General features: G+C 40.8%; 1 protein-coding gene across 1 annotated transcript in view; it reads right to left on the bottom strand.

The window, feature by feature from the left end:
* The window catches only part of LOC114652873 (ciliogenesis and planar polarity effector 1-like), a 122,297-nt gene that overhangs the window by 62,035 nt on the left and 34,768 nt on the right, over positions 1-25,494 (bottom strand). The window contains exons 8-13 of the mRNA XM_051928577.1: positions 22,670-22,876; positions 7,363-7,618; positions 3,505-3,648; positions 1,498-1,677; positions 1,225-1,359; positions 959-1,137 (exon numbers count right to left, since the gene is read on the bottom strand). Coding sequence (XP_051784537.1) covers positions 959-1,137; positions 1,225-1,359; positions 1,498-1,677; positions 3,505-3,648; positions 7,363-7,618; positions 22,670-22,876 — 1,101 coding nt within the window. The remainder of the gene's footprint in view (positions 1-958; positions 1,138-1,224; positions 1,360-1,497; positions 1,678-3,504; positions 3,649-7,362; positions 7,619-22,669; positions 22,877-25,494) is intronic.

The raw sequence follows: 25,494 nt of genomic DNA, 5'->3' as shown, positions 1-25,494 counted from the left end.
ATCACGGACAACAGAATATTCAAGCCATGGTCGAGACTGATACCAGCTTGCATTAAAACATCTGAGTGTCTTTCCGAATGCGCGCTTGGGATAATTAATTAAAATGGGCTGGGATGGGCTATCCATATTTAAGTCAGGCAGACTGGACTGTATATTTTGTTGAAGGCAGAGGTTTGGAGTACCCGACACGGGCGCAGAGCTGGAGGATTGTGTAGGCTTATCTACATCTTTTGGAGTTTCAGTTCCCGACGTGGGTGCGCTGTGCTCCGTGTTGGTAGCAGCGGTGCTGGGCTCAGCCATGGAGCCAGCAGCTTGCAGAGGGACAGAGGTTGAAGATGTCTGCTTTTTAATAAGCCACCTATGCATAGCCTTTGGTGTTACCAACCAGAAAATAAAAGAAGAATGGAACGTACAGTATACGCTGTTTTAATTAAAGAATGCGGTCAACAAGTTCAAAACGTGCTGCAAAATGTGCGACGAAGTGAACTGTGAGCAGCACGGTGCCTGTCTAGTGGAGAAGGTACTGACGGATACGCACCAAATTCAAACGGGCCAATTGGAAAGCAACTCAGTTTTGAAAATCAGATGTTATTCTTCTCCAGAGGGGGCGCAGTGCCCTCCCCAGCCCCGAACCCCCACCCCGTGGTCACGCCTCTGCTTTGGGTGCATCATTGTGTCTGGAGTTAAATGCTCCCATTCTCCTATATTTTCTATGAAAATTTTCTGTAATTTTTCATTTTATTTTCATTTAGTACGCCCAAATTGTACCTACTGTAAGGTTTATGATTTTTTTTCTGGTTTTACTTAAAAAGATTCTTTTCAGCATTAACTTTATTCTCTTACCTAGTTCTATGAGATAATTTCATTGAAACTTTACACTGGCCATCACAGGACATCTCTAACTGCTTCAGAGTTACCTTTTGTACGAAGTTTAAAATAATAAAAAGTGTGAACACACCTGTCAGAAGGTTTCTGTTGTCTATCCACCTTTTGAGGTGCCACTACAGAGAAGTTGATAGATTTCTCCAAGTCAAGGCCCTCCTGTAGAAATGGAGTTGAGAACATATCCAGCCGTGCTCCATTGGATGCCAGCTGACTTTGAGCAGTATATATCACATTTAGATGCTGGGATGTCAGCTTCAGAACAAAGAGTGCATTTGCTAGGGCTTGAGGAGAAGTAAGGCCACTCCGTGGGAAAACAAACAGTTTCACAATTTCCCTTACCAGTTCCACAGTGACACTAAGGCACTCCTTGTGAGTCATGTCCCAGTAAAGAACAGTTAGGAAGTATTTAAAAATCTGGAGAATCGGGTACATCCAGGCATCTCTTTTCAGTGTCTTATTCTGATCCATCTTATTCTTCAGTTTTAGAGAAGCAGGAAGGGGAAGTTCCAAAAATTGACTAAGGTGGGCCAAATGGACAAGGCAATGGATGGTGTCTTTTAAAAGGGACCTCTTTCTCTCAATTCTGCCAATGGAGACTCCCACACTCCATACCATCAGGAGGTTCTTCTGTACGAGAGGAATTTGTGCAGATGTGTCACTGCTTTCAGCGGTCAAGTCTGGGATTGCATGGATGGTGTCAAACATAGAGGCAAACTCAATATGTCCACTCTGCACTTCTGGGGCAAAATCACAAAGGCTCAGGCTGTCTTCATTGGATTCATCGCCACTGCACTGCATACAGGAGCAAAAGGGGTCATATGAGAATATAGCACTTGCAATGGTTACTGTAGCACTACAAAATAAATAAAAGGGAAAAATATTACGAGATCTGAAATAAATTGTAAAACACATTTATAACAAAAGGTAACCCATGTACAATGGGAGCAGCAGCAAGTTAGATGAATTGCTTAAGGGAATCTTCTGGTAGAGACTGAACTCAAGGCTTGATAGCTTTGAGACAACATCAAAAATATTACACCACACATCTATTTATTAATTGATTGATTCATTTCTAAACCTGTATCCATGTTAACCGCAGCTTGTGTAAGGCACAAGTAAACCCTGGATAGGGTGCCAGTCCATCACAGAGGAAATTCACTAAAAAACATCAAGTTGAGTTAGTGTTGCCACTCAGGTTAAACACACGTTTGGGATATGACTGACAACTGGGTCATCAAGAGGGAAGTGAACACAAACATGCGAAAAAGGACCAAGCCATGTGCTCAGAGAGTGTCTGCACCTTGTTTCAAATAAAAAAAACACTCTAGAACAGGAAAGTTAGAATTCTGTTTTGTTATTTTTTAATTGACTATGTTTTTGTACTGATTACAGATATTGCCTAGTCTATTTATTTCACAGTTAAATGCAGTTATGTGTTAATGATCCCAGGAGGTCTCTGACAATTCAAAAAACATAATCATCACAGTGCAGCCAGCTCTGTCCAGGTGAGAATAAGCCTTGTGGAGCAGACAAATAATTGCATCCTCCTCTATAATTTTTGTACAATAGGCAAATTTCAGTGGGTCCAGGTGGTCTACCACAAGAGGACTCATATAATCCAGGACCAGACTCTCAAAGGTCTTCATGATTTGAGACGCAAGTGCCACTGGTGTGTAGTCATTAGGTGACAAGGCGTCTGTCTTCTTTGGAAAAGGAACCATGCAGGGTGTTTTCCACAGCAGTGGCACTTTCTGAAGCCTTAAGGACAAACTTAACAGGTGACAGAGGACACCACAAAGTTGGTCAGCACAGGCCTTTAGAACTCGGGATAGCACCTATTATTTACTGCGTGTGTTTTGCTTGATGTGAAAAAGATATTTTATTGCATTTTCTGCAGTGTTACAAAACACAAGCTGATAATGTTTTTCCTTTGAATTTGAAATGTCAAAAATATGCATTGGTAATCTTTTGCTTTTGGGTTGAAATTTTAATAATGTTTTTCATTTGGTTTGTAATATTCTGGCACTGGCGGCACGGTGGCGCAGTGGGTAGCGCTGCTGCCTCGCAGTTAGGAGACCTGGGTTCGCTTCCCGGGTCCTCCCTGCGTGGAGTTTGCATGTTCTCCCCGTGTCTGCGTGGGTTTCCTCCGGGCGCTCCAGTTTCCTCCCACAGTCCAAAGACATGCAGGTTAGGTGGATTGGCGATTCTAAATTGGCCCTAGTGTGTGCTTGGTGTGTGGGTTTGTTTGTGTGTGTCCTGCAGTGGGTTGGCACCCTGCCCAGGATTGGTTCCTGCCTTGTGCCCTGTGTTGGCTGGGATTGGCTCCAGCAGACCCCCATGACACTGTGTTCGGATTCAGCGGGTTGGAAAATGGATGGATGTTCTGGCACTTTCTGTATGTGTGGTGTTAAAAGGCAAATATGTTATGAAGCTGAGGCTGAGATGGAGATGCAGACTCACAAAAGTTAATATGACCCAAGTACAATTCTTATATTATTTAACAATTTTAGAAACATTTATCTTACATTGTTAGCATGAATCTGAGTTCCAAGTATCTGAAAAAAAATTACAATTCTATAATAAAATACTACAAACACACAGGAAAACCACAATATTTACGTCATTGTTTTTCTTTTCTTGGGCTTCATAATCCTCCTGAAGAAACTGAGGTGTTGATTCCACTGCATGTGCTTTAAACTCTTCATCTTGAACAGAGCTCAGATTTATAGATGAAAGCTGCTTCAATTTTTCTCTGTTTTGTGGCTAAGAAAGAAAGAAAGAAAGAAAGAAAGAAAGAAAGAAAGAAAGAAAGAAAGAACATTTTAAAGCTTCCCAAATTAATTATAAAGACGGCATTCCACCTATGCATGGCAGCTCCTATTAAGATTGTGGATATTTAAGATTTACCTTGCAGTTCAGGACCAGACTGAACAACAGGTTTCAGCATGCGAACGGTTTTGGAAAAAACGAAAAGTAACATGCAGTATAGAGACAGGCCAGAATTAATTTTTCCTCTAACAGCACCATTTGAAAAGCTCTGGTCTTTAGTTTTATAAATAATTTATAATTTTACAGTTTAACAATTCCAATCTGTAAGGCTGTCTTCTACTAAAGACTTACAGAGAGAGATTAATTAATTTAAACCAGTGGCATAGCTAGGGGCGGGCAGAGGGGATGGTCTGTCCCATGGGTGGCACATTTTTGGGGGTGGCTTTATTGGCCAAAAGGCTCAGTACAATTCGTGTGTAAGCAGCAGGGATTGGCAAAATATCATTCATGAATGAAAAAAGTAAAATTCTCTGCTTTTTATCCACAAATTCTTCAAAAATAATTTTTGGACGTCCTTCTGTGACGGCATCAGACACAGCAGTTGAAATTTATGAGGCAATAACAACAATAAACATAAACATTACACCGATAATAATTTCTAAGAAGATAAACAGCTAATTTAAAATGTATTATATTGTTTCGTTAACAATCCGAATGCGTTCTTACTCATCCCCACCTATCACTTGTACACTACACTGGTTCTGGTTTTCGCAGCATAATTATATTAAACTAATAATTAGAACACGGCTTATCAGTGCGTCTATACTATATTCTTGTCTAGTTGATGCTTATAAATAATTATATGTGAAAAATTATTGCTGTTTCTCTATATATGAATAAATCTATGCAAAATTTATTTTAATTTTTCTCTATATGTCATTTTAATTTTCTATTTAAATAGGTTAACATATTCAGATATGTTGGAGGGCAGCAAATTGAAGCACCGCCCCGCCCTGATCGGCACGAACTCGAGCTACACCACTGGTTTAAACTCCTACAAATATGCACAGCAGTGTAACATCTTTGTCCTGTAATGGTCAAATGTATTAATTATAACAAAAACAGTGTCAGATGCACCTCTCACTATTTGTGAAGCTGTACCATTCCATTCCACAAGTATATATTTTTTTCACAGTAAACAAAGAAAATATTTATTCTAATACAGGTTGTATTGACAAAAGAAGCAGATCAAAAATGTTGTATTATTATTTGAATCCTCTACAAGGGTTTCCTCCGGGTACTCCAGTTTCCCCCCACTGTCCTAAGACATGCAGGTTAGGTGCATTGGTGATTCTAAATTGTCCCTAATGTGTGCTTGGTGTGTGTGTGTGTGCGTGTGTGTGTGTGTGTGTGTGTGTGTGCGTGTGTGCGTGTGTGTGTGTGTGTGTGTGTGTGCGTGCGTGCGTGCCCTGCGATGGGCTGGCAACCTGCCCAGGGTTTGTTTCCTGCCTCGCACCCTGTGTTGGCTGGGATTGGCTCCAGCAGACCCCCATGACCCTGTAGTTAGGATATAGCGGGTTGGATAATGGTGGATGGATCCTCTACAAGGACTTTTGAACAAGCAAATTTCCCCAAAGGCCTGTAAGCAACAACCCACAAATTATGCCCTAAAGTAAGATGTGAGTTCACGGCCTGTAACTCTCTAAGCCTCTGAAGTGGGGCTGTGATAGACTAACGACTGCTTCATCATATTAGTGTAGAAATGAGAATAACATGTTCTTCAAATATGGAGGTAAATGGAGGGGATGCTTCACTATTAAAGTGTTGCTGTTTTAGACAAATTACCATATTTTACATAATTAAAGGGGGGTCTGCTATTCAGGAATGTGGTATTACAAAAAAGCCCTAGTGGTGACAAAAAAAGTCCAAATAATAATAAATGAAATAAAACACAACCTATTACAGACAGGGCTCAGATGTATGAGTATCACAGGATACTTGCTCATCAAGCAACTTTTCCTGTCTCATTTTTTAGCAGTACAAGACCAAAATGAGTTTAATGAAGTGTCACCAGATCGCATGCATCTCAGTTGGACTTTCATGATCTGCAGACGAAGCAACTCCATGTGAATCCTCTATAAAATAAATGAGCCGCTAACAAGTCCACACACCAAGTGGAGGAGCCTTATTTCAGCTTACATAACCCAAGTAAATAGTCATTTTATTTAGATCTTATTTGACTATCTATGGAAAAGTTTTAACATTAGGTTTAGGTTTTAGGTTTAGGTTTAGGATTAGGTTTCTTTATTTAGTCATGTTTACACAAGAAAACATGAAATTTGCCTTCTCAGTTGCATGTAATAACAGACAGAATGAAATAAAACAGACAAATAGAAATAAGAAAGGTTAAGGTAAGGCAGTTAGATAATACATATTTACACCAAAAAAAAAAAAGGTTACAGGATATATATCAAAACCTTAAACATTATCTCCGATATTTCTTATTGAAAAGTCGTATGGCACTAGGAAGAAAGGAGTTTCTGGAGCGATTTGTGTGGATTTTCAAAGCAACTATCCTTCCTGATTTACTGAAGTTTAGTTCTACATGTAATGGATGTCTGTCATCAGTTGAGATGATTTCCAGTTTCTTTAAATCATTAAATCAAAGTGAAGTAAATGACTGCAAACCAACTGACAAACATTTGCATTTCATAGAGTGTCTTTGTTTTGTTTGTACCAGTGCTTCCTTTTGTTATAATGTTTGAGAGTCCCAAAGCATGTAAGTCAAAAACAGTTCAAAAATGCCCACTATTGGGGAAAACACCATCAAAAACACTGGCTAGTAACACAGAAGGGTTACGAAGATTTTCTTTATAAAAGAAAGGATTTATTTTTAACAAAAATTTCTCTGGAATAAAATGAAGCTCTGTGGCACACAAAAACACAAAACAATAGTTGCCAGCAAAGACAATCCAAGTAATGCAAAAATCCCAAAAAAATCACAAAAGCACAAAGTACAGATAGAATCAAAATAAACACTCCTAGACTCCCAACTGCATTTGAATGAACTACAGGGAACTATGGGATGTCCCTGCCTTTACATGTATGAAGCCAGTCCCTTGCGGTGATGGGCAGATGGCCTCGCCTCCTCAGGGACCACTCACAAAACATACAGAAAATAACACAGGCATAGACACACAGACAAAATAAAATGTAAAGCATTATGCAAATAAACAATAATAAAATTGATATAAACAAAGAATAAAAAATAAACAAAATAAAAACAAGGATTTGAACCCCAAACCAGGGAAGGAACAGATGAAAGGGCAACACAGAATTCTGATATATAGAGATTTATCTCTCTATTATAAATATAAATCTTTGGGAGGGAGACTAGGGAGACAAGACGTGATCTTCTCGGAAGACAATTTGAAGTCCCGCGATAGACACTTTAACTTGCTCCCAGCTCTTAAAACTATGACAAGTGACAAGGAAAAAATCGCAGCTCGCAGCTGGTCTGCTCAGTGTTTGTCTCTGCCTTACTCTATATGCTAGCTGTGGTATGCTCCAGCAGACCCCCGTGACCCTATTCAGGACTAAGCGGGTTAGGAAATGACTGACATTACAAATACACAATAAACTTATGCACAGAAAACAACAACAATATCAATCTGGTAATAGACATTGAGAAAACAAACACTTCTGTACCTGAGATAACATGAGAGTTTGCCTAATTTTCTTAAGCCGTTGCCTGGTATCCTGAAGGATGGAGCTCATGAAGGCAGAAGGTAAGAAGTTGCTGGAGACGTTGAGGACGGTGACCATGTAGCCATCTGAAACAATGAGGTAGGGAAGGCGCCAGTGAGCGTTCACTGAGAAGCGTTGCCTCATCTCATCTTTAAGAGAAACGTCTGAACCAAAAGCATCTTCATAGTCGAAGGACTTTAGTTCTGATTGCGGAGGCCTGGCATAGGACACAAATTAGAGGTAAACGATAATAAGAGGGAAGAGATAAGAAACACAGCTGACAAAAGGCTACAAGTCTACTCATACATACACCTGCTCTCTACACCAACACACAACAGCTCTCACCTTCTGTTGAGCTCAAAGATACAGCTACAGGTTTGCGTGACCGCAGACACAACCACAGTGACAAAAGTCCCTGATTCAAAATAAGTTTTATGAAAATAAACTACCATAACAAAGGCCGGTTCAAATCCCGTCAATGCCAAAAAGGGACTCTGCTCTGTTGGGCCCTTGAGCAAAGAATTATTATTATTATTATTATTATTATTATTATTATTATTATTATTATTATCCCAACACAAACACAATCACAATTCTTTTCTCTTTCTCTTCTTTTCTTCTTCCTCATCCACTTCTTGAGGGCGAGCTTCATTCATCCTCCACACCTTTATGCATAACCCGGAAGTACTTCCAGTGCGAGGGCATAACCCATAGGGAAAACTTGTGGGTCAAACTGAAACCCCTGAAAAGTAAGGATCACAATCCCAGGGAGCTCCCCCTGGCAGCACCCACTGAACACAACAGGGCTCCCCTTGATGTATTATCTCCCTCAGACTCTCTGTTACATTGGACTCCTGGCCTGGTAAGGGTCCTTGCTTCAACTCCACCAGGTTGCCAGCATATAAACAGTGGCATCTCCTGCCAAGCTCCTGTTTAAGGCAAGCCTTTTACTGGCCCCCTCATTACCATGGCCTCCTATCCAGGTAAGAGACCGAGACCTATTCCGACAGGGATGCCAACACATGCATGCTGTCCATCATACTTCTTAAATTGTGAAAAATGATATGATTTAGATGGAAATAATAAACATAGCCAGACACAGTGCCAAATCACATAGAAAGAAGTAAACAATAGGCACACTGGGAAACAGTGTGAAGAAATGAGTTTGAAACCATAGCTCCAATTAAAGCTGTTGGTGATATGCTTCTTTCTAAACAGGTGATGTTGTCAGAGAAGGGTTGTTGTAAAACTTTTTTAATCTAAAGGAGGAGTACAATCACTGTGTTCATCATCTAAAAAAGTAGAATGCAGGGATATTGATTATATTAATTATGTCTGTACTCTCAGCAGTTTCAATCTGTTGATTAGCCGCTAGTGCAAAAATTGTCAAATGGATTTTATAATCTTCCATATTGAGTGGCTGCACTTTCTGTAAAGCAGAAAATGAACAGACAAGGAAGAAGCCTGTGGACAAATTTGTTGGAACCCCTTCAAGAAAAAAGAAGAACCCACAGTTGTCTCTGAAATAACTTGAAAGTGACACCTGGCAGTGATGACTTGAGTTAAAAGTTTTCATTGCTATTATTTATCACATGAGCATTAATAGAGTTTAGACAGATGTGTTATGTACAGTTTGGCAAACTTAAAAATATACAGTGGAACTTCAGATCACGAACATCTCGGACCACGTGCAAATCAGGTTATGACCAAAAAGTTCGCCAAACTTTTGCATCTGATCACGACCACACACTCGGGTGACAAACAAGCCAGTTTCCCTTCCAGTTCATACGCACTGATGATTTCCGCATATGTTCAGTCTCTCCCTGTGCATTCACTGTGCAGCGAGTGAGAGAGAGAGTGCGAGAGTGCAAGCGAGAGAGAGAGAGAGTGAGTGAGAGAGAGAGAGCGCAAGAGCATGAGCGAGTGAAAGAGAGCATGAGAGAGCGCAAGCGAGTGAGAGAGAGCGTGAGAGCAGGAGCGAGTGAGAGAGAGAGAGAGTGTGAGCGAGTGAGAGACAGCGAGAGCGTGAGAGCACGAGAGAGCGCGAGCGAGCTTACAGTAATCCCTCCTCCATCACGGGGGTTGCGTTCCAGAGCCACCCGCGAAATAAGAAAATCCGCGAAGTAGAAACCATATGTTTATATGGTTATTTTTATATTGTCATGCTTGGGTCACAGATTTGCGCAGAAACACAGGAGGTTGTAGAGAGACAGGAACGTTATTCAAACACTGCAAACAAACATTTGTCTCTTTTTCAAAAGTTTAAACTGTGCTCCATGACAAGACAGATGACAGTTCCATCTCACAATTAAAAGAATGCAAACATATCTTCCTCTTCAAAGGAGTGCGTGTCAGGAGCACAGAATGTCACATAGATAGAGAAAACAATCTCTAGCAAACAAATCAATAGGGCTGTTTGGCTTTTAAGTATGCGAAGTACCGCCGGCACAAAGCAGTTGAAGGCAGCAGCTCACACCCCCTCTGTCAGGAGCAGAGAAAGAGAGAGAGAGAGAGAGACAGAGACAGAGTTTGTTTTTCAGTCAAAAATCAATACGTGCCCTTCGAGCTTTTAAGTATGCGAAGCACCGTGCAGCATGCCGTTTCAGGAAGCAGCTGCACAAAAGATAGCAACGTGAAGATAATCTTTCAGCATTTTTAGACGAGCGTCCGTATCGTCTAGGTGTGCGAACAGCCCCCCTGCTCAATCCCCCTACGTCAGGATCAGAGAAAGTCAGCGCAAGAGAGACAGAAAAGTAAGTTGGGTAGCTTCTCAGCCATCTGCCAATAGCGTCCCTTGTATGAAATCAACTGGGCAAACCAACTGAGGAAGCATGTACCAGAAATTAAAAGACCCATTGTCCGCAGAAATCCGCGAACCAGCAAAAAATCCGCGATATTTATTTAAATATGCTTACATATAAAATCCGCGATGGAGTGAAGCCGCGAAAGGCGAAGCGCGATATAGCGAGGGATCACTGTATATATATTTACATACAGCTCGTACAGTCTGGAATGGATTAATTGTATTTACATACAATCCTATGGGGGAAATTATTTCGGGTCTCTGGGTTGAGACCAGAGTTTTGGAACAAATTACGGTCGTGACCCGAGGTTCCACTGTAAGTGGATTGTGCTTTTAATATTGGAAAAAGTGTTGATTTTTCTGAGAGCTGAAGTAAAGCTACAGGGGATTTTTGTCAGTTGAACCAGTTTTAGTGTATTAGCAAACCAAAAAATTGCAAAAAATGTTAGTTAAAATTCAGTAACTCATTACAATTACACAATACAAATAACCAAGAACCGAGAATATCAAGGGTGACAATAATATCTTAAAGATTTTAATTCGAGTCTGAAGATACATGGATGCAAAAGCAGCTCTTCGGCCCCAAATAAACCAAAGCCTACACTCAGTCTGTTGTACGTTTAACTGCAAAGAAGCTCTTTTAGCAAAAGCAAACTGTAATTCTGTCCTGTCCGTTCTATTTGTGGCACAATCAGCCTCTTCATGCACCGAAACACTGCATACCACAGTGTGGTCCTTGTTGCCTTCTGTCTGCTGTCCAACTGCAGTCAAATTTTTAACCCCATCCCGTGTTGATATCGCTCAGTGGACCTTAATCTTTTTCATGTAATTAATTAGTGCAAACACTGTTTAGCTGCAGGTTGTTAAAGTCTATTCTTTTTAATAATAATCTGCAGATAATATTAAATCAATCAATTCAGGCTTACAATCACCAGCCACTTTATTAGGCACACCTTGCAAGTACCTGGTTGGACCCCGTTTTGCCCTCAGAACTGTCATAATTCTTTGCAGTATAGATGAAACAAGGTGCTGAATTTTGATCCATACTGGCATGACAGCATCATACAGTTGCTGCAGGTTTGTCTGCTGCACGTCCATGATGTGAATCTCCCATTCCACCACATCCCAAAGGTGTTCTACTGGATTGAGACCTGGAGACTGTGGAGGCTATTTCAGTACAGTGAGCGCATTGTCAAGTTCAAGAAACCAGTTTGAAATGATTTGAGCTCTGTGACATGGTGCGTTATCCTGCTGGGAGTAGCCATCAGAAGATGGGTACACTGCGGCCATAAACAGATATACATAGTCAGCAACAATCCTCAGGTAGGCTGTAGAATTTAAACGATGATCATTTGGTACAAAGGAGCCCAAAGTGTGCCAAGAAAATACCATTACACCACCACCAACAGCCTGAGCCATTGATACAAGGTAGGATGGGTCCATGATTTCATGTTGTTGATGCCAAATTCTCAATCACCATCCGAATGTTGCAGCAGAAATCAAGACTCATCAGATTAGGAAATGTTTTTCCCTTCTTCTACTGTCTAATTTTGGTGTGTCCATATGAATCATAGCCTCAGTTGCCTGTTCTTAGCTGGCATGAGTGGCACTTGGTGTGGTCTCCTGCTGCTGTAGCCCATCTGCTTCAAGGTTTGACGTGTTGGGCATTCAGAGATGCTCTTCTGCATACCTCATTTGTAGCAAGTGGTTATTTGAGTTACTGCTGCTTTCTGTCAGCTCGAACCAGTCTGGCCATTCTCCTCTGAACTCTGGAATTAGCAAAGCATTTTCACTCAGAAAGCTGCCACTCACTGGATATTTCCCTTTTATCGGACCATTCTCTGTAAACCCTAGAGATGGTTTATCAACCATGCAACAACCATGCCATGATCAAAGTCACTTAAATCATCTGTCTTCCTCTTTGTAATGCTCAGTTTGAACTTCAGCAGGTTTTCTTGACAATGTCTAAATGCCGAAATGCATTGAGCTGCTGCCGTGTGATTGGCTGATTAAATATTTGCGTTAACAAGCAGTTGAAATGGTGTACCTAACAAAGTGGGCAGTGAGTATACAAATATAGTTAAATAATTGTTCTCTCTTCCATTCATTTCCAGAGAAGTATCTTTTTGTTTTGCACTTTTATGGTTAACTTACTTAAAGCAGCAGGAGAGGGATGCTGCTGTAAGTACTGCTTATGTGTGTGCTTTTTCCCTGGTATTGTACTGGTTATCCTAACGATTAGCAGACAAGTGAAACAGGAAAAATACAAAATATACAAGCTGGTGTAAACACTGTTAAGGTAAAATTGAACCAGTACATTAACTCGTGGTTGAATACTGAGAGATGGGAGTAGATTCATACCTGGTAGCATGGATCATGGACTATCTTAAAGACAGACCTCAGTATGTGCGTCTTGGGAACTGCAGGTCTTACATTGTGGTCAGCAACACAGGAGCGCCGCAGGGGACTGTACTTTCCCCGGTCCTGTTCAGCCTATATACATCAGACTTCCAATACAACTCGGAGTCCTGCCACGTGCAAAAGTTCGCTGACGACACTGCTATCGTGGGCTGCATCAGGAGTGGGCAGGAGGAGGAATATAGGAACCTCATCAAGGACTTTGTTAAATGGTGCGACTCAAACCACCTACAACTGAACACCAGCAAAACCAAGGAGCTGGTGGTGGATTTTAGGAGGACCAGGCCCCTCATGGACCCTGTGATCATCAGAGGTGACTGTGTGCAGAGCCAGACCTATAAATACCTGGGAGTGCAGCTGGATGATAAATTAGACTGGACTGCCAATACTGATGCTCTGTGTATGAAAGGACAGAGCCGACTATACTTCCTTAGAAGGCTGGCGTCCTTCAACATCTGCAATAAGATGCTGCAGATGTTCTATTAGACGGTTGTGGTGAGCGCCCTTTTCTACGCAGTGGTGTGCTGGGGAGGCAGCATTAAGAAGAAAGACACCTCACGCCTGGACAAACTGGTGAGGAAGGCAGGCTCTATTGTAGACATGGAGCTGGACAGCTTGACATCCATGGCAGAGTGACGGGCACTGAGCAGGCTCCTGTCAATCATGGAGAATCCACTGCATCCACTAAACAGTGTCATCTCCAGACAGAGGAGTAGCTTCAGCAACAGACTGCTGTCACTGTCCTGCTCCACTGACAGACTGAGAAGATCGTTCCTCCCCCACACTATGCGACTCTTCAATTCCACCCGGGGGGGTAAACGTTAACATTATTTTTCTTTATCAGTATGCTGCTGCTGGAGTATGTGAATTTCTCCTTGGGATTAATAAAGTATCTATCTATCTATCTATCTATCTATCTATCTATCTATCTATCTATCTATCTATCTATCTATCTATCTATCTATCTATCTATCTATCTATCTTGAAGTCACACAGAATGTTTCTCTGTTTAAAGATGCAGTAGATGAGTTTGCAGATTCACCAATGCTTTTCAATCAGAAATTTTTAAATTTCAAAACTTTGCATAGCACCATGAGTTGATGATATATGAACAAAAAATAAACTGTGCAAACAAATTTCACTGATGACTAAGTGTGCCAGATTTCAACAAAAATTGGTCTAGACAATGCAGACAGACAGACAGACGGATATGGCTGTCTCAGTAGGTTGTTCTAACACTATTTGTGAAAGCACATAAAAATGTACTCACCTCTACAATACTGACCATGCTAGCTCCATAGCCAATTAATCTCTTGCTTGACTCTCCTGCCAATTCCAAATTCAAACGCTCTGTGGTTAGGTGTTGTTTTATACACCCTCTGGGAGCTGTTTCTGAGGCAAATCACCTTGATGTCTGCTTGCATGTTTGAGTCATTTCTATTACCTTAATGTTCGTGTAGTAACTATGAAAAATCACAGCCTCTCCTAATAGATATATGCCCAGCCATGTTAGCTTGCCTCTTTAGAGCTAGGCAGCCCCTTAGCTGCTGTTGACCTGTCTTATTTAAACTATAGGCCCTGTCTTTTCAGCAAAAGAAAAATACCACCCACTATTATTTATCAGATTTTTACTAAAACCACATAAACCTGAACACAGAGAAATCTGCACCAATTTTAACATAATAGTAAAACAACAACAACCCACTCCAATGGCAAAGCCCACTCAATCTGACTCCAGCTCTGTATATTCATCAACTGTAAGACTGTAATTTAAAAGACACAAGTGGCCTGACAAGAAGGAAGGTGGCACATCAGTCAGCCCTGCTAAAGAAGCCTCAGTAGCCTTTAAATATATGAGACAGGATTGTGATGATGACCAGAGGGGTCAGGGGGTTGGTGTAAGGGAAAGTGGATGGGTTTTAGGGATCTGTATTTTTCCAGCAACAGGCTAGAGCTACCTTTCGAACAACTGTCTCTAAGGCAAATAAACTCTTGCAGATGAACTAGATGAAGTACAGATGGGCTCAATAGGTGGAAAATGTAAAGATGAAGATGTGTATTAGGAGAATGGATGGGAAACAGAAGATTAGAACCATTAGATCAGAGAGCATTTCCAAAACATGATTAAAAGTGTGCCAAAAAGCATGGAGCACACACCCCTTGGTGTATAAAAACTGCAACCCTTTTGTGTCCATAGCACTTGGGGGGCTTTCATGGGGATTCTGCAGCTGTAGTGTCCACTGCATGCTCCTATTAAGCTTCGTTAACGACACTCTAGACAGTTCCCTATGTCGCCTAATGGACTGACCAGCTCTGATGACAGGACTGAAGATTAGAAAACAAATCCATGCCATAACACTTACATGGAGTAATATATAATAAATGAACAAACTTAAATTGGGTCTGTTGATAAATGAGGGTTTTACAAACCAAAGAATTTTTTTGCAAACAAAGGAAGATCCCTTTGCTGCACCGCCATTATAGGTAACAGTCAACTGCATCCAGGGCCGGATTAAGAGCTTTGGGGGCCCGTAGCACATTTCAAATTTGGGGGCCCTTTTGGTTTGCATCATCTGAAGTTTAGATTCTGAACAGTTCAAACCGGACTAAATAATTATTTTACTCTCGATTATAATAAGAATCTTATAATATTTATGTGAATTTTATGTGTTGGGCCCCTAAAGTTTTGTTGTGTAAGAAATTTACAGTTTAAAAACGTAAAGATAATATTTTTAAAGACCAGTTTTTCAATGCTACACTTTTTCATTAAATATTGGGTCCACCATTTGGGGGCCCCCGAAATTGCGGGGCCCGTAGTATATGCTACATGTGCCTATTGGTTAATCCGGCACTGACTGCATCCCATAGCATCGAATACAAAGAAGCCACTGGTTTTCAATTTCGAGATAATATGAGACAAATTGTAAAGAGGGTGAGAAGAAATAGCAGAGATATCGGGACTGCATGCCTTCAAAACAGCTTTAAGTTGAAGAGAAAAGAAAAGAAAATAAGAAGAACAGGAACTAGGAAAGTTGTAAAGACTGGAATGTCTGAAGCCAGAAATATAGCAGCACTCCCTCCAACGCAAAGGGACAGAATATGAAAAATGTGAGATGTGAGCGTCAGTAGGCTTTACGCCCTAGGTACCAAGTTACCCAAACTATTCTGTAACATTTCAATAATTATTTACCACATTGATCCTGATCTTTCTGATCATAAAATAGGTCACGGACAAGAAGAATTTATAATTAATTGCAGAATTACGGTATTTGAGGGTTCATCTAGAGTGCCTCTTTCTCTTGCACAATTTGGCTCAAAAATTAATCAGCACATCTTCATCTCATAACGGGCTTAAGTTTCGAGTCTGGTATCTTCCGTCCAGCCATTTTAGCTATAGACCATCCTCAAGAAACTGTGACACACAGACACACACACCCATCATAGAGGTATCGACGGTTTTGGTATCAGGGGATCCTAAAACATTGAGATCTGTAATTTTTGACAAATCTAAAGCTTTCACTCCTCCCCCATAGATATCATCTATGGTTATGGTGGGGGGCGCAAAGCACAAAGTAGAATGGATGTGTGCCAGACTGGGCAACAACATAATACCTCTTCCATATTACCCCCCTGCTCAGAAAGTGTATGAAATCAAAAGGGTGCATGTGAGGGTTTGGCTTTGAGTTTTACTGTTGTGAAGAAGACATTAGAAAGGGACAGAGGACAAACTGATTGGATTCAACTGGAAGCCTAAAAAGGGGAATAATTGGAGGGTCATTCATTCCCAGACTGGATTCAACGTATAAGCCCAGTAATAAAACTCAAGATCTGGCAGGGACATTCCAACCACAGTCATGAATCCACGCACAGTGTGGCTTGTTTAATAGTAGATTAACATTAGACCAGTATTACGATAGAATCAGAAGAACTGTAGTAATGAAGCTGATTTAGAGAACAATAATATTTAATATTTGGAGAACAAAATATATAATATTTTGATAATTATGAGTGTGGACTGAAGTGACAATGGAACAGATGACCATGATGTCAGGGTTATGTTAATGCTATTGTAAGCCTATCAATAGTTGAGAGCTACTGTATTTTTCATGAAAGAAGAATTCTTTATTCTGAAATATTTAATCAAAAAGGCTATGAGGTAAATGAAGGAGGGTCTGTTTTTGTCCAGCTTCTTGTATAACCAGAAAAGCATTTTTAATAATCAAATACACAAAGAACATATTGGAGCTCACTGACGCCATTTACAAATAAGACTAAAATGTGTTCTGCATAAAGTCAAATCTTATGACAACTGCCAGGAATCCTGTGGGTGTGATTAAACCCTAGCATGTAAGGTAATGGCCAGAAGTTCCAGATAAACAATAAGAAGTAATGTCCACTTTGTTCCTTTAAAAATCTGTAAAAGATGAGAAATCTTTGAATCAGTAAGTATAACTGCCATAGCCAAGAAGTACATGGCCTTAATCACTAATAAAGCCTTCTCAAAATCCTACAGAGTGCACGACTTACCGCAGGAATTTATAACTCATGTGGTCAAAGAAGTTCTCTGCGTTATGTGACAAGAGTGACCTAGATGGGATAGTTATCAAAAACATAAAGAAGGAATTGGACACTATCTGTTGCTTGATAAGCACAAAAAAAACAGACTTTGTCAGAGTGAGTATATCGCCTCCCAGCGGCTGTCTCCCTGTGCTATTCTTAAGAAATACATTTCCTCTAATGTGCATTTTCTGCTCTTTTCTCCCCTCTGGCACCATCAGTGTTATGCCGCTCAAGAGTCCCTAAGTACGCACATCCTGAACAGGATAAAAAATGCCCACTGCTGGGGAAATCCCATCAAAAAACCCTGGCTAGTAATGCAGTGGACCATGTACAATCTTTACAAAATAAAAGATTTATCCTTTACAAAAATGCTCTGAAATAACATGAAGCTCAGTGGAGCACAAAATGATAAAAAGAAGTTTCCAGCAAAGGCACTCCAAAGCAAACAAAAGTAGCAATATAGCAATCCAAGACGAGGTCAAAAACAAAGCAGAAGTCAAATAAATCCAGTAAATAACAAAAGCATAAGCACAGCAAAAAACACAAGTAAACTCACTACTCCGTAGCACATATTATGACTCAGGCGCCGCCGAGAGTGGCCGCCTTTTCAGCAGCTCTGTTTACGACTTTATTTTTCTACCTTTTATTTTTCTCTTTTTTATTATTTTTTATTGATCACTTCTATCACTTTCTTTTATGTGGATTCGTTCCCTGGACACTCTTACTTTTACAACGTGGACATGGATTTTTACACGCCGACACTCGTCTATTCAAGTACTCAACTTTGTGAATTTCCCCTTGGGATTAATAAAGTATCTATCTATCTATCTATCTATCTATCTATCTATCTATCTATCTATCTATCTATCTATCTATCTATCTATCTATCTATCTATCTATCTATCTATCACATTTAAGTGAGTCACCAAGAACTCTGGGAAAACCTCTCCTTTATAGGGCTGAGGGCAGTCCCTGACAGTAATAGGCAGGTGGTCCCACAACACAAGGTACATAACAAAGGTTTACATGTACAGACAATATAAAAAAATAAAGAATGCAAATAATCAACACAAACAATATTAACAAACAAAATAATCAAAAACAGACAAAACAGACATAAAACAAGAATTTGAACCACAGTCAGGAGAGGAATCCTGACTGCCACATAACACATATTTTCTGATTTGCTCCAGCATATTGTCCTTTTATTAATCAATCAGTAAGTTAATTTTCTGAACTTTTTAAGGCCTTTTATTCCATTACAGCATCATACCTGAACTGATTCCTGGCAGCACTGGGCAGTTGAAATGAGAAAACCCAGGAAGAGACACCGTTCAATTCAAAGAAACAACCATTCTTAGACTTCTGTCGCACTCACTGCTATGTGTAAATTCTAAAACACATATATTAGTCTCTGTTTTCACGTTTTGTCTCCACTACCCTGTCATTTTAACCTCCAAAATGGAGACCTGTGAAAATGCTCTCCAGAGCCGTATACTTCTGAAAATGCTGGCTCAGTGTTGCAATGTGGATGGGGAAAACGCAGACTTTAATTGTTCATGCTTATTTTGTAGCCCTCTCCTGATTGGATCCTCCTGCTTATTAAAATGCCTCATTCACTAATTGGTCAGTAACCCTTCATGGATGGAAAACACATTCTATCAAGGAGGACATTGAAGAGTTGCTTTCCATGTTGTTGTGTTTCTTGCCTACAGTATATAAATCTGAATTACTTTTTGTACAGCTTGAATGCTGGATGCATATGTACAAAGCAAATCATTTAGCATTCACTACAGTTTTGTTAAGATTCCCATGGCCAGTGGCATATTTGTTCCTTCAAGGAGTTTTCCACTGATGCGTGCATGCTCAGTAAAGGCATACATCTATGTCATGAGATACTTTTATAAATGATATGAAAACACTAGTGTGGATAGAGATTGTTTTCAGTTAAAAACACTATTTTTAAATGAAAATGTACTTGTGTGGACACAGCCTTAAGTCATCTTCTTCTATCGGCTCCTACCGTTAGGGGTTGCCACAGCGGATCATCTTGTTCCATATCTTCCTGTCCTCTGTATCTTGTTCTGTTACACCCATCGCCTACATGTCCTCTCTCACCACATCCATAAACCTTCTGTTAGGCCTTCCTCTTTTTCTCTTCCCTTGTAGATCCATCCTTCTCCCAATACACCCAGCATCTCCCCTCTGCACATGTCCAAACCAATGCAATCTCACCTCTCTGACTTTGTCTGCCAACCATCCAACTTGAGCTGACCATCTAATGTACTCATTTCTAATCCTGTCCATCCTCGTCACACCTTAAGTCATACAGGGCCAAACTAGTATCCCTAACCAACCCACCTTCTTTAGGATATGATAGTGTGGGGGACATGATGTCCAATCAGATGTTTAAAGTATGTTATATTACAGATTTGCTTTGCTAAAGTCATATGGATTTAAGCTTTCTTTTCTTTTTTTTAAATTTTTATTGTAATCATTCCATACAAATAGATCAATTTATAACCAAACAAAATTGAAGACAATTGGATTTAAGCTTTCTGAGCTAAAATATTTTTAGATTTTATTGGATAACATCAGGTATGAACTAGACAGAATTGCAGTTTATGAAAACTTTGTCACACAATAACCAAACATGGTGATCATATAGCGACTTTACAGTTCAGAAGTATGGTTTGGATGTGAACAGCTAAATAATACCATAAAATGAGACAAGTGAACCATATCGATAAGGCCAGGCACTGAGCTGGAGCAGCAGAAAGAACATGGCCACCAAGAGACTTCACCTGAGTTCCAGAAGTCAATGTCAATGTCAATTTATTTATATAGCACATTTAAAACAACATAGGAATGCTGTGGCCAAAGTGCTTTACAATAAAAGAAGAAAAAAACGTACAATTAACATAAATAACATAAATAGAAATAAAATAAATGAACATAAAATAAATAATAAATAGAAATAAGATTACATAATCACAATGAGGAAACCATCAGTATTACTAACGGTCATGGAAAGCAAGTTAATAGAAATGAGTCTTTAATTTTGTTTTGAACAGTTCAATTGTAGATGACTCCTTTATATGATGAGGTAAAGTGTTCCACAAGCGAGGAGCAGCAGCTGCAAAAGCCCTGTCCCTCTTAGTTTTACACTTGGTACAAAGGACAACAAGAGACAACTGACCAGAAGATCTAAGCACTCTGGATGGCTAGTGTAAAGCACACAATTCAGATAAATAGGCAGGAGCAAGCCCATGTAAAGATTTAAAAACTAGCAACAAGATTTTAAAATCAATTCAAAACTGACAGGCAGCCAGTGTAAAGAAGCTAATATTGGAGAAACAGAATCAGACTTTCTTGTCCCAACCAGAAAGCGAGTGGCAGCATTCTGGACCAACTGTACAACTGTATAACCACAATGGCTGAGGACCACCTGAACATCATTGCACACTGGGTGCTTTGGGTACATTGTCTATGAAAGATTAGCTAAAGATCTTGGTTGTTTGGCGTGATTGTCACAGTCATTTGCTTTGCTTCTGCTTTTGGCATATTATGTAATATTAAAGTAGTGATATCTGCTACAAAGAAGACATAAAGGGGAAGCAGGACTCAAAAATCTGTACATAAATACCAGACATTCCCCAGCGTCTGATCATGCCTACTGGTTAGGTCTCACTCCTGGGCTGTCGCTGTATACTCAAAATTCAGGCTTTCTGACAAGCCCAGTCCCAAAATGAAGCTCATGCTCTAAGGTTTCAAAAGTTCAATGGAGAGAGGGAAAAAATATGAAACCCACTGGCCAAATGAAAGCAAAATTCCTAAATACTATTAAATATGAAATAATTATTGAAATGTTATTTTAAAAAGTACAACAGACAATGTAGGAAATCTAGGCAACAAATATTTTTCCTATAAGGCAAACCTGAGAAAAGTAAATCCAATAATAGAATCCAGTAACAGTGCATTAAAATGAAGCAGGGTTTAAGCCAGCAAATTCATACAAGAATCATCACAAAAATTGTTAGTGGGTAACAGAAATCACCAAATAGCAAAGCCAAAGTTGAAGTGAGAGCTTAAGTTTCTCCTTAAATATTGGCTGAGCAGTCCCCCAGCCGCATCAAGTGGACCCACCCCCAGGGGTTCAGTATATATAGGAGATAGGGCAGTTGAAAAATAAAAAAGCAGATTAATTCAGGGGCGGCACGGTGGCGCAGTGGGTAGCGCTGCTGCCTCGTAGTTGGGAGATCTGGGGACCTGGGTTCGCTTCCCGGGTCCTCCCTGCATGGAATTTGCATGTTCTCCCCGTGTCTGCGTGGGTTTCCTCCGGTTTCCTCCCACAGTCCAAAGACATGCAGGTTAGGTGGACTGGCGATTCTAAATTGGCCCTAGTGTGTGTGCTTGGTGTATGTTTGTGTGTATCCTGCGGTGGGTTGGCACCCTGTCCGGGATTGGTTCCTGCCTTGTGCCCTGTGTTGGCTGGGATTGGCTCCAGCAGACCCCCGTGACCCTGTGTTCGGATTCAGCGGGTTGGAAAATGGATGGATAGATGGATGGATGGATTAATTCAGACAATGTAAGCATAATAAATTACACAATAATCAATAAAAACAACTTTAAAGAATAAAGCTAAAACACTAAAACAAAATTAAAAACAAAATATGAAAAACTATGCTTAAACAACAACAAAAAGGCTAAACAAACACAAAAATCGTGGCTGTGCCATAACAGTTAAAGATTATAATGATTGAATAAACAGTCTAAATCTGCTGCCATGCTTGCTTTGGATTCATATAAAAGGGAGAATCTCCTAGAGAGATGGATGAAGTAAAAGTTAATCCTGGGTGAATTCAGATTGTAGTCCTGGTTACAACTGCACTGCAGCTGTGGACTTTGTCTCCTTTTCAAATGAGTAAGCGCATGCCTAGTGCACAGAAGGTGATAAGATGCTGCATAACTGTGTGTCTACAGTAAAGGAGTCTACACATTGAGATGGGTGCACATTTTAGGCAAGTTCATCCCAAAACCATTTCCCAATAAAACAGGGAGGAAATCCAACAAGAACACTCAGACAGGGACCTGGGCTTGACATTTTTGGAAGTCTGTATCACCCTGTTCAGCTATTCCTGGTCATGAATATATATGAAGTTATTACCAGATTGTTCTTGTGTGATTACGTTTCTAAAAAAAATACACAAAGTAAGGTACTATTGGTCTAAATGACCCAGTATTTGAAGTTTATTTGTAAATGTTTAATAGACTGTTCTCAAATTATCAGTAGCTCTCCTTCAGAACCATGGACATATCTTACATTACAAAACACTGACCATAATTCTTAATGGTTTAATCACAGCCAGAAATCTGAAAGTTCAATCTAGAATCTTTAAACACTCTGCCAGACTATTTGCTAAAATAATCTGAACAAAAATAAATTTTAACTCGCCAATATCTGTCTTAAGAAGGCGTTGTACTCACCTGAAGTTAATTAATGGATGAAGAGGAATATACTGTGCTGGGCCAAACTCAACAGAGCAACCGTAAGTTGTGAGTGTAAGGAGGTCCCCCAGTCGGGATAAAAACAGAAGAGCTCCTCGCTTGAGCAGACAGGCCAGGTAGAGGTCATTGCAGGTCCAGGCCATGTCACTCACCCAGTAGGACCTGTGGACCAGCCAAGAGAGAAAACTGTTATTTATATAAATAAACACAAACGTACCCCAATTCCTTGCCTTAAATACCATATATACATTGTAACCACAAGGTGGCACTAGAGAGCACCAAACCACAGACACAGCAATACAGCCCACAATATATGAATAAAATAAAGGGTTATTATTCCACAAAGCACCTTCCAATGAACACCTCTTCCAACAATTAGCCACAATAATACAATAAACCAACAATAAATCATCATTTCATCCTTCTCTCATCCGTTGAGTGTTGCCCGCTGCTTACAGACTCTGGCTTGTCCATGTGTGGCAACGGGCTTCTCTTTAAACTGGGCCTGGCAATAGTTTTTTTTTGCCTTTTGCAGCGGATCTTCCTTCGCCTTTGCATTGGATTAAAAACTGATAACACGCATTTGCGTCCCTTGCCTCCTCTGGCCTTAACACGAGCCCTTGTAGAAGTGTTCTTTGCTGATTCTCTGCTCAAGTAAATAGCTTTGATGAATAGGTGGTTGAAACTGCCCCTTGTCAATTGCCGAGTACATGTGGAAATCCTAGTGGTGACTGGCTAACGTGTTATTTTAATTGGGCCGAGTAGGTACACAAGGATTTCTTTGCTTCCAATCTGGTATTTGCTTCGGTGACTTCTGGAAATCTACTATGATAAACCTCAATTGGTTGTCATGGATTACTATGTCTACATTGCTATCTAATGCAGTCACATCTACAAAACTTAAAATATTCACCAGATGAATTGTGTCGACTTCGAACAAACTATGAATTGCCTGCTGATCCCCTTCTGCACCACAGCATTCTCCAACAACCAAAGTACATTCACCGGGGCTCTTGTCGTTGTTTTTGTCTCAGAAGGAGTAGCAGCAGGTCTATTCCTTCATTTTGGTCTGAAGGACGCACTTGTCCACATATTTTTGAGCGACGTGTTGATCATAACGTATTGATTCCTCTGGTAAAATCACCGGAATATACTTCCATAGACACTTTGAAGTTTGGATTATTTAATACTCGATCTATCTCTAAAAAAGCTCTGCTGATTGGGGATTTTATCATAGACACTAATATGAACTGTTTATGTCTTACGGAGACTTGGCAGCAACCGGGTGATTATTTTCATCTAAATCAAGCGCTCCCTCCAGAGTTTGTCTGCATCTCCAAATCCCGTTCTTCGGGGAAGGGAGGCGGTCTTGCAATAATACACCGCAAAAACCTAAAATTATCACAGATACCTCTTCCAGCGTATCCATCCTTTGAACTGTTAGCTGGCAAACTCTGCAGACCTTCACCTATTATAATTGCTGTTTTGTATAGACCTCCTAAACTATCAAGTGTTTTTATTGCAGAACTTTTTACTGTTTTAACAACTTTGTGTGCAATGTCTACTAATGTCATCCTCATGGGTGATTTTAACATACACGTGCCAACTGATGAACTGACGAATGATTTTAATGAAATCCTTGACTGTCCATCCATCCATCCATCCATCCTCTTCCGCTTATCCGAGGTCGGGTCGTGGGGGCAGCAGCTTGAGCAGAGATGCCCAGACTTCCCTCTCCCTGGCCACTTCTTCTAGCTCTTCCGGGAGAATCCCAAGGCGTTCCCAGGCCAGCCGAGAGACATAGTCCATCCAGCGTGTCCTGGGTCTTCCCCGGGGCCTCCTTCCGGTGAGACGTGCCCGGAACACCTCACCAGGGAGGCGTCCAGGAGGCATCCTGATCAGATGCCTGAGCCACCTCATCTGACTCCTCTTGATGAGGAGGAGCAGCAGCTCTACTCTGAGCCCCTCCCGGATGACTGAGCTTCTCACCCTATCTTTAAGGGAAAGCCTTAAAGTATTTGCGATCTCGTTCTTTCGGTCACTACCCATAGCTCATGACCATAGGTGAGGGTAGGAACATAGATCGACTGGTAAATTGAGAGCTGAGCCTTGCGGCTCAGCTCCTTTTTCACCAAGACAGACCGATGCAGAGCCCGCATTACTGCGGACGCCGCACCGATCCGCCTGTCGATCTCACGCTCCATTCTTCCCTCACTCGTGAACAAGACCCCGAGATACTTGAACTCCTCCACTTGGGGCAGGATCTCACTACCAACCCTGAGAGGGTACTTTTCCAAGTCCACAAAACACATGTAGACTGGTTGGGCAAACTCCTATGCACCCTCCAGGACCCTGCTAAGGGTGTAGAGCTGGTCCACTGTTCCACGACCAGGACGAAAACCACACTGTTCCTCCTGAATCCGAGGCTCGACTATCTGACGGACCCTCCTCTCCAGGAACCCCTGAATAGACTTTTCCAGGGAGGCTGAGGAGTGTGATCCCTCTGTAGTTGTGACACACCCTCCGGTCCCCCTTCTTAAAGAGGGGGACCACCACCCCAGTCTGCCAATCCAGAGGCACTGTCCCTGATGTCCATGTGATGTTGCAGAGGCGTGTCAACCAAGACAGTCCTACAACATCCAAAGCCTTGAAATCCTTGACTGTTTTAATTTAATTCAATATGTCAACTTTTCGACTCATAACAAGGGTCATATTTTAGACTTAGTTTGCTGCTCTGGTATCACACCTCACAATCTTATTCCTACTGAATTTCCTATCTCAGATCACAAAATGATCATATTTGA

This window comes from Erpetoichthys calabaricus, chromosome 5 (assembly GCF_900747795.2).
Source record: "Erpetoichthys calabaricus chromosome 5, fErpCal1.3, whole genome shotgun sequence".
In the NCBI taxonomy this organism is placed as follows: Eukaryota; Metazoa; Chordata; class Cladistia; order Polypteriformes; family Polypteridae; genus Erpetoichthys; species Erpetoichthys calabaricus.
This window is presented reverse-complemented; position numbering and strand designations above follow the sequence as displayed.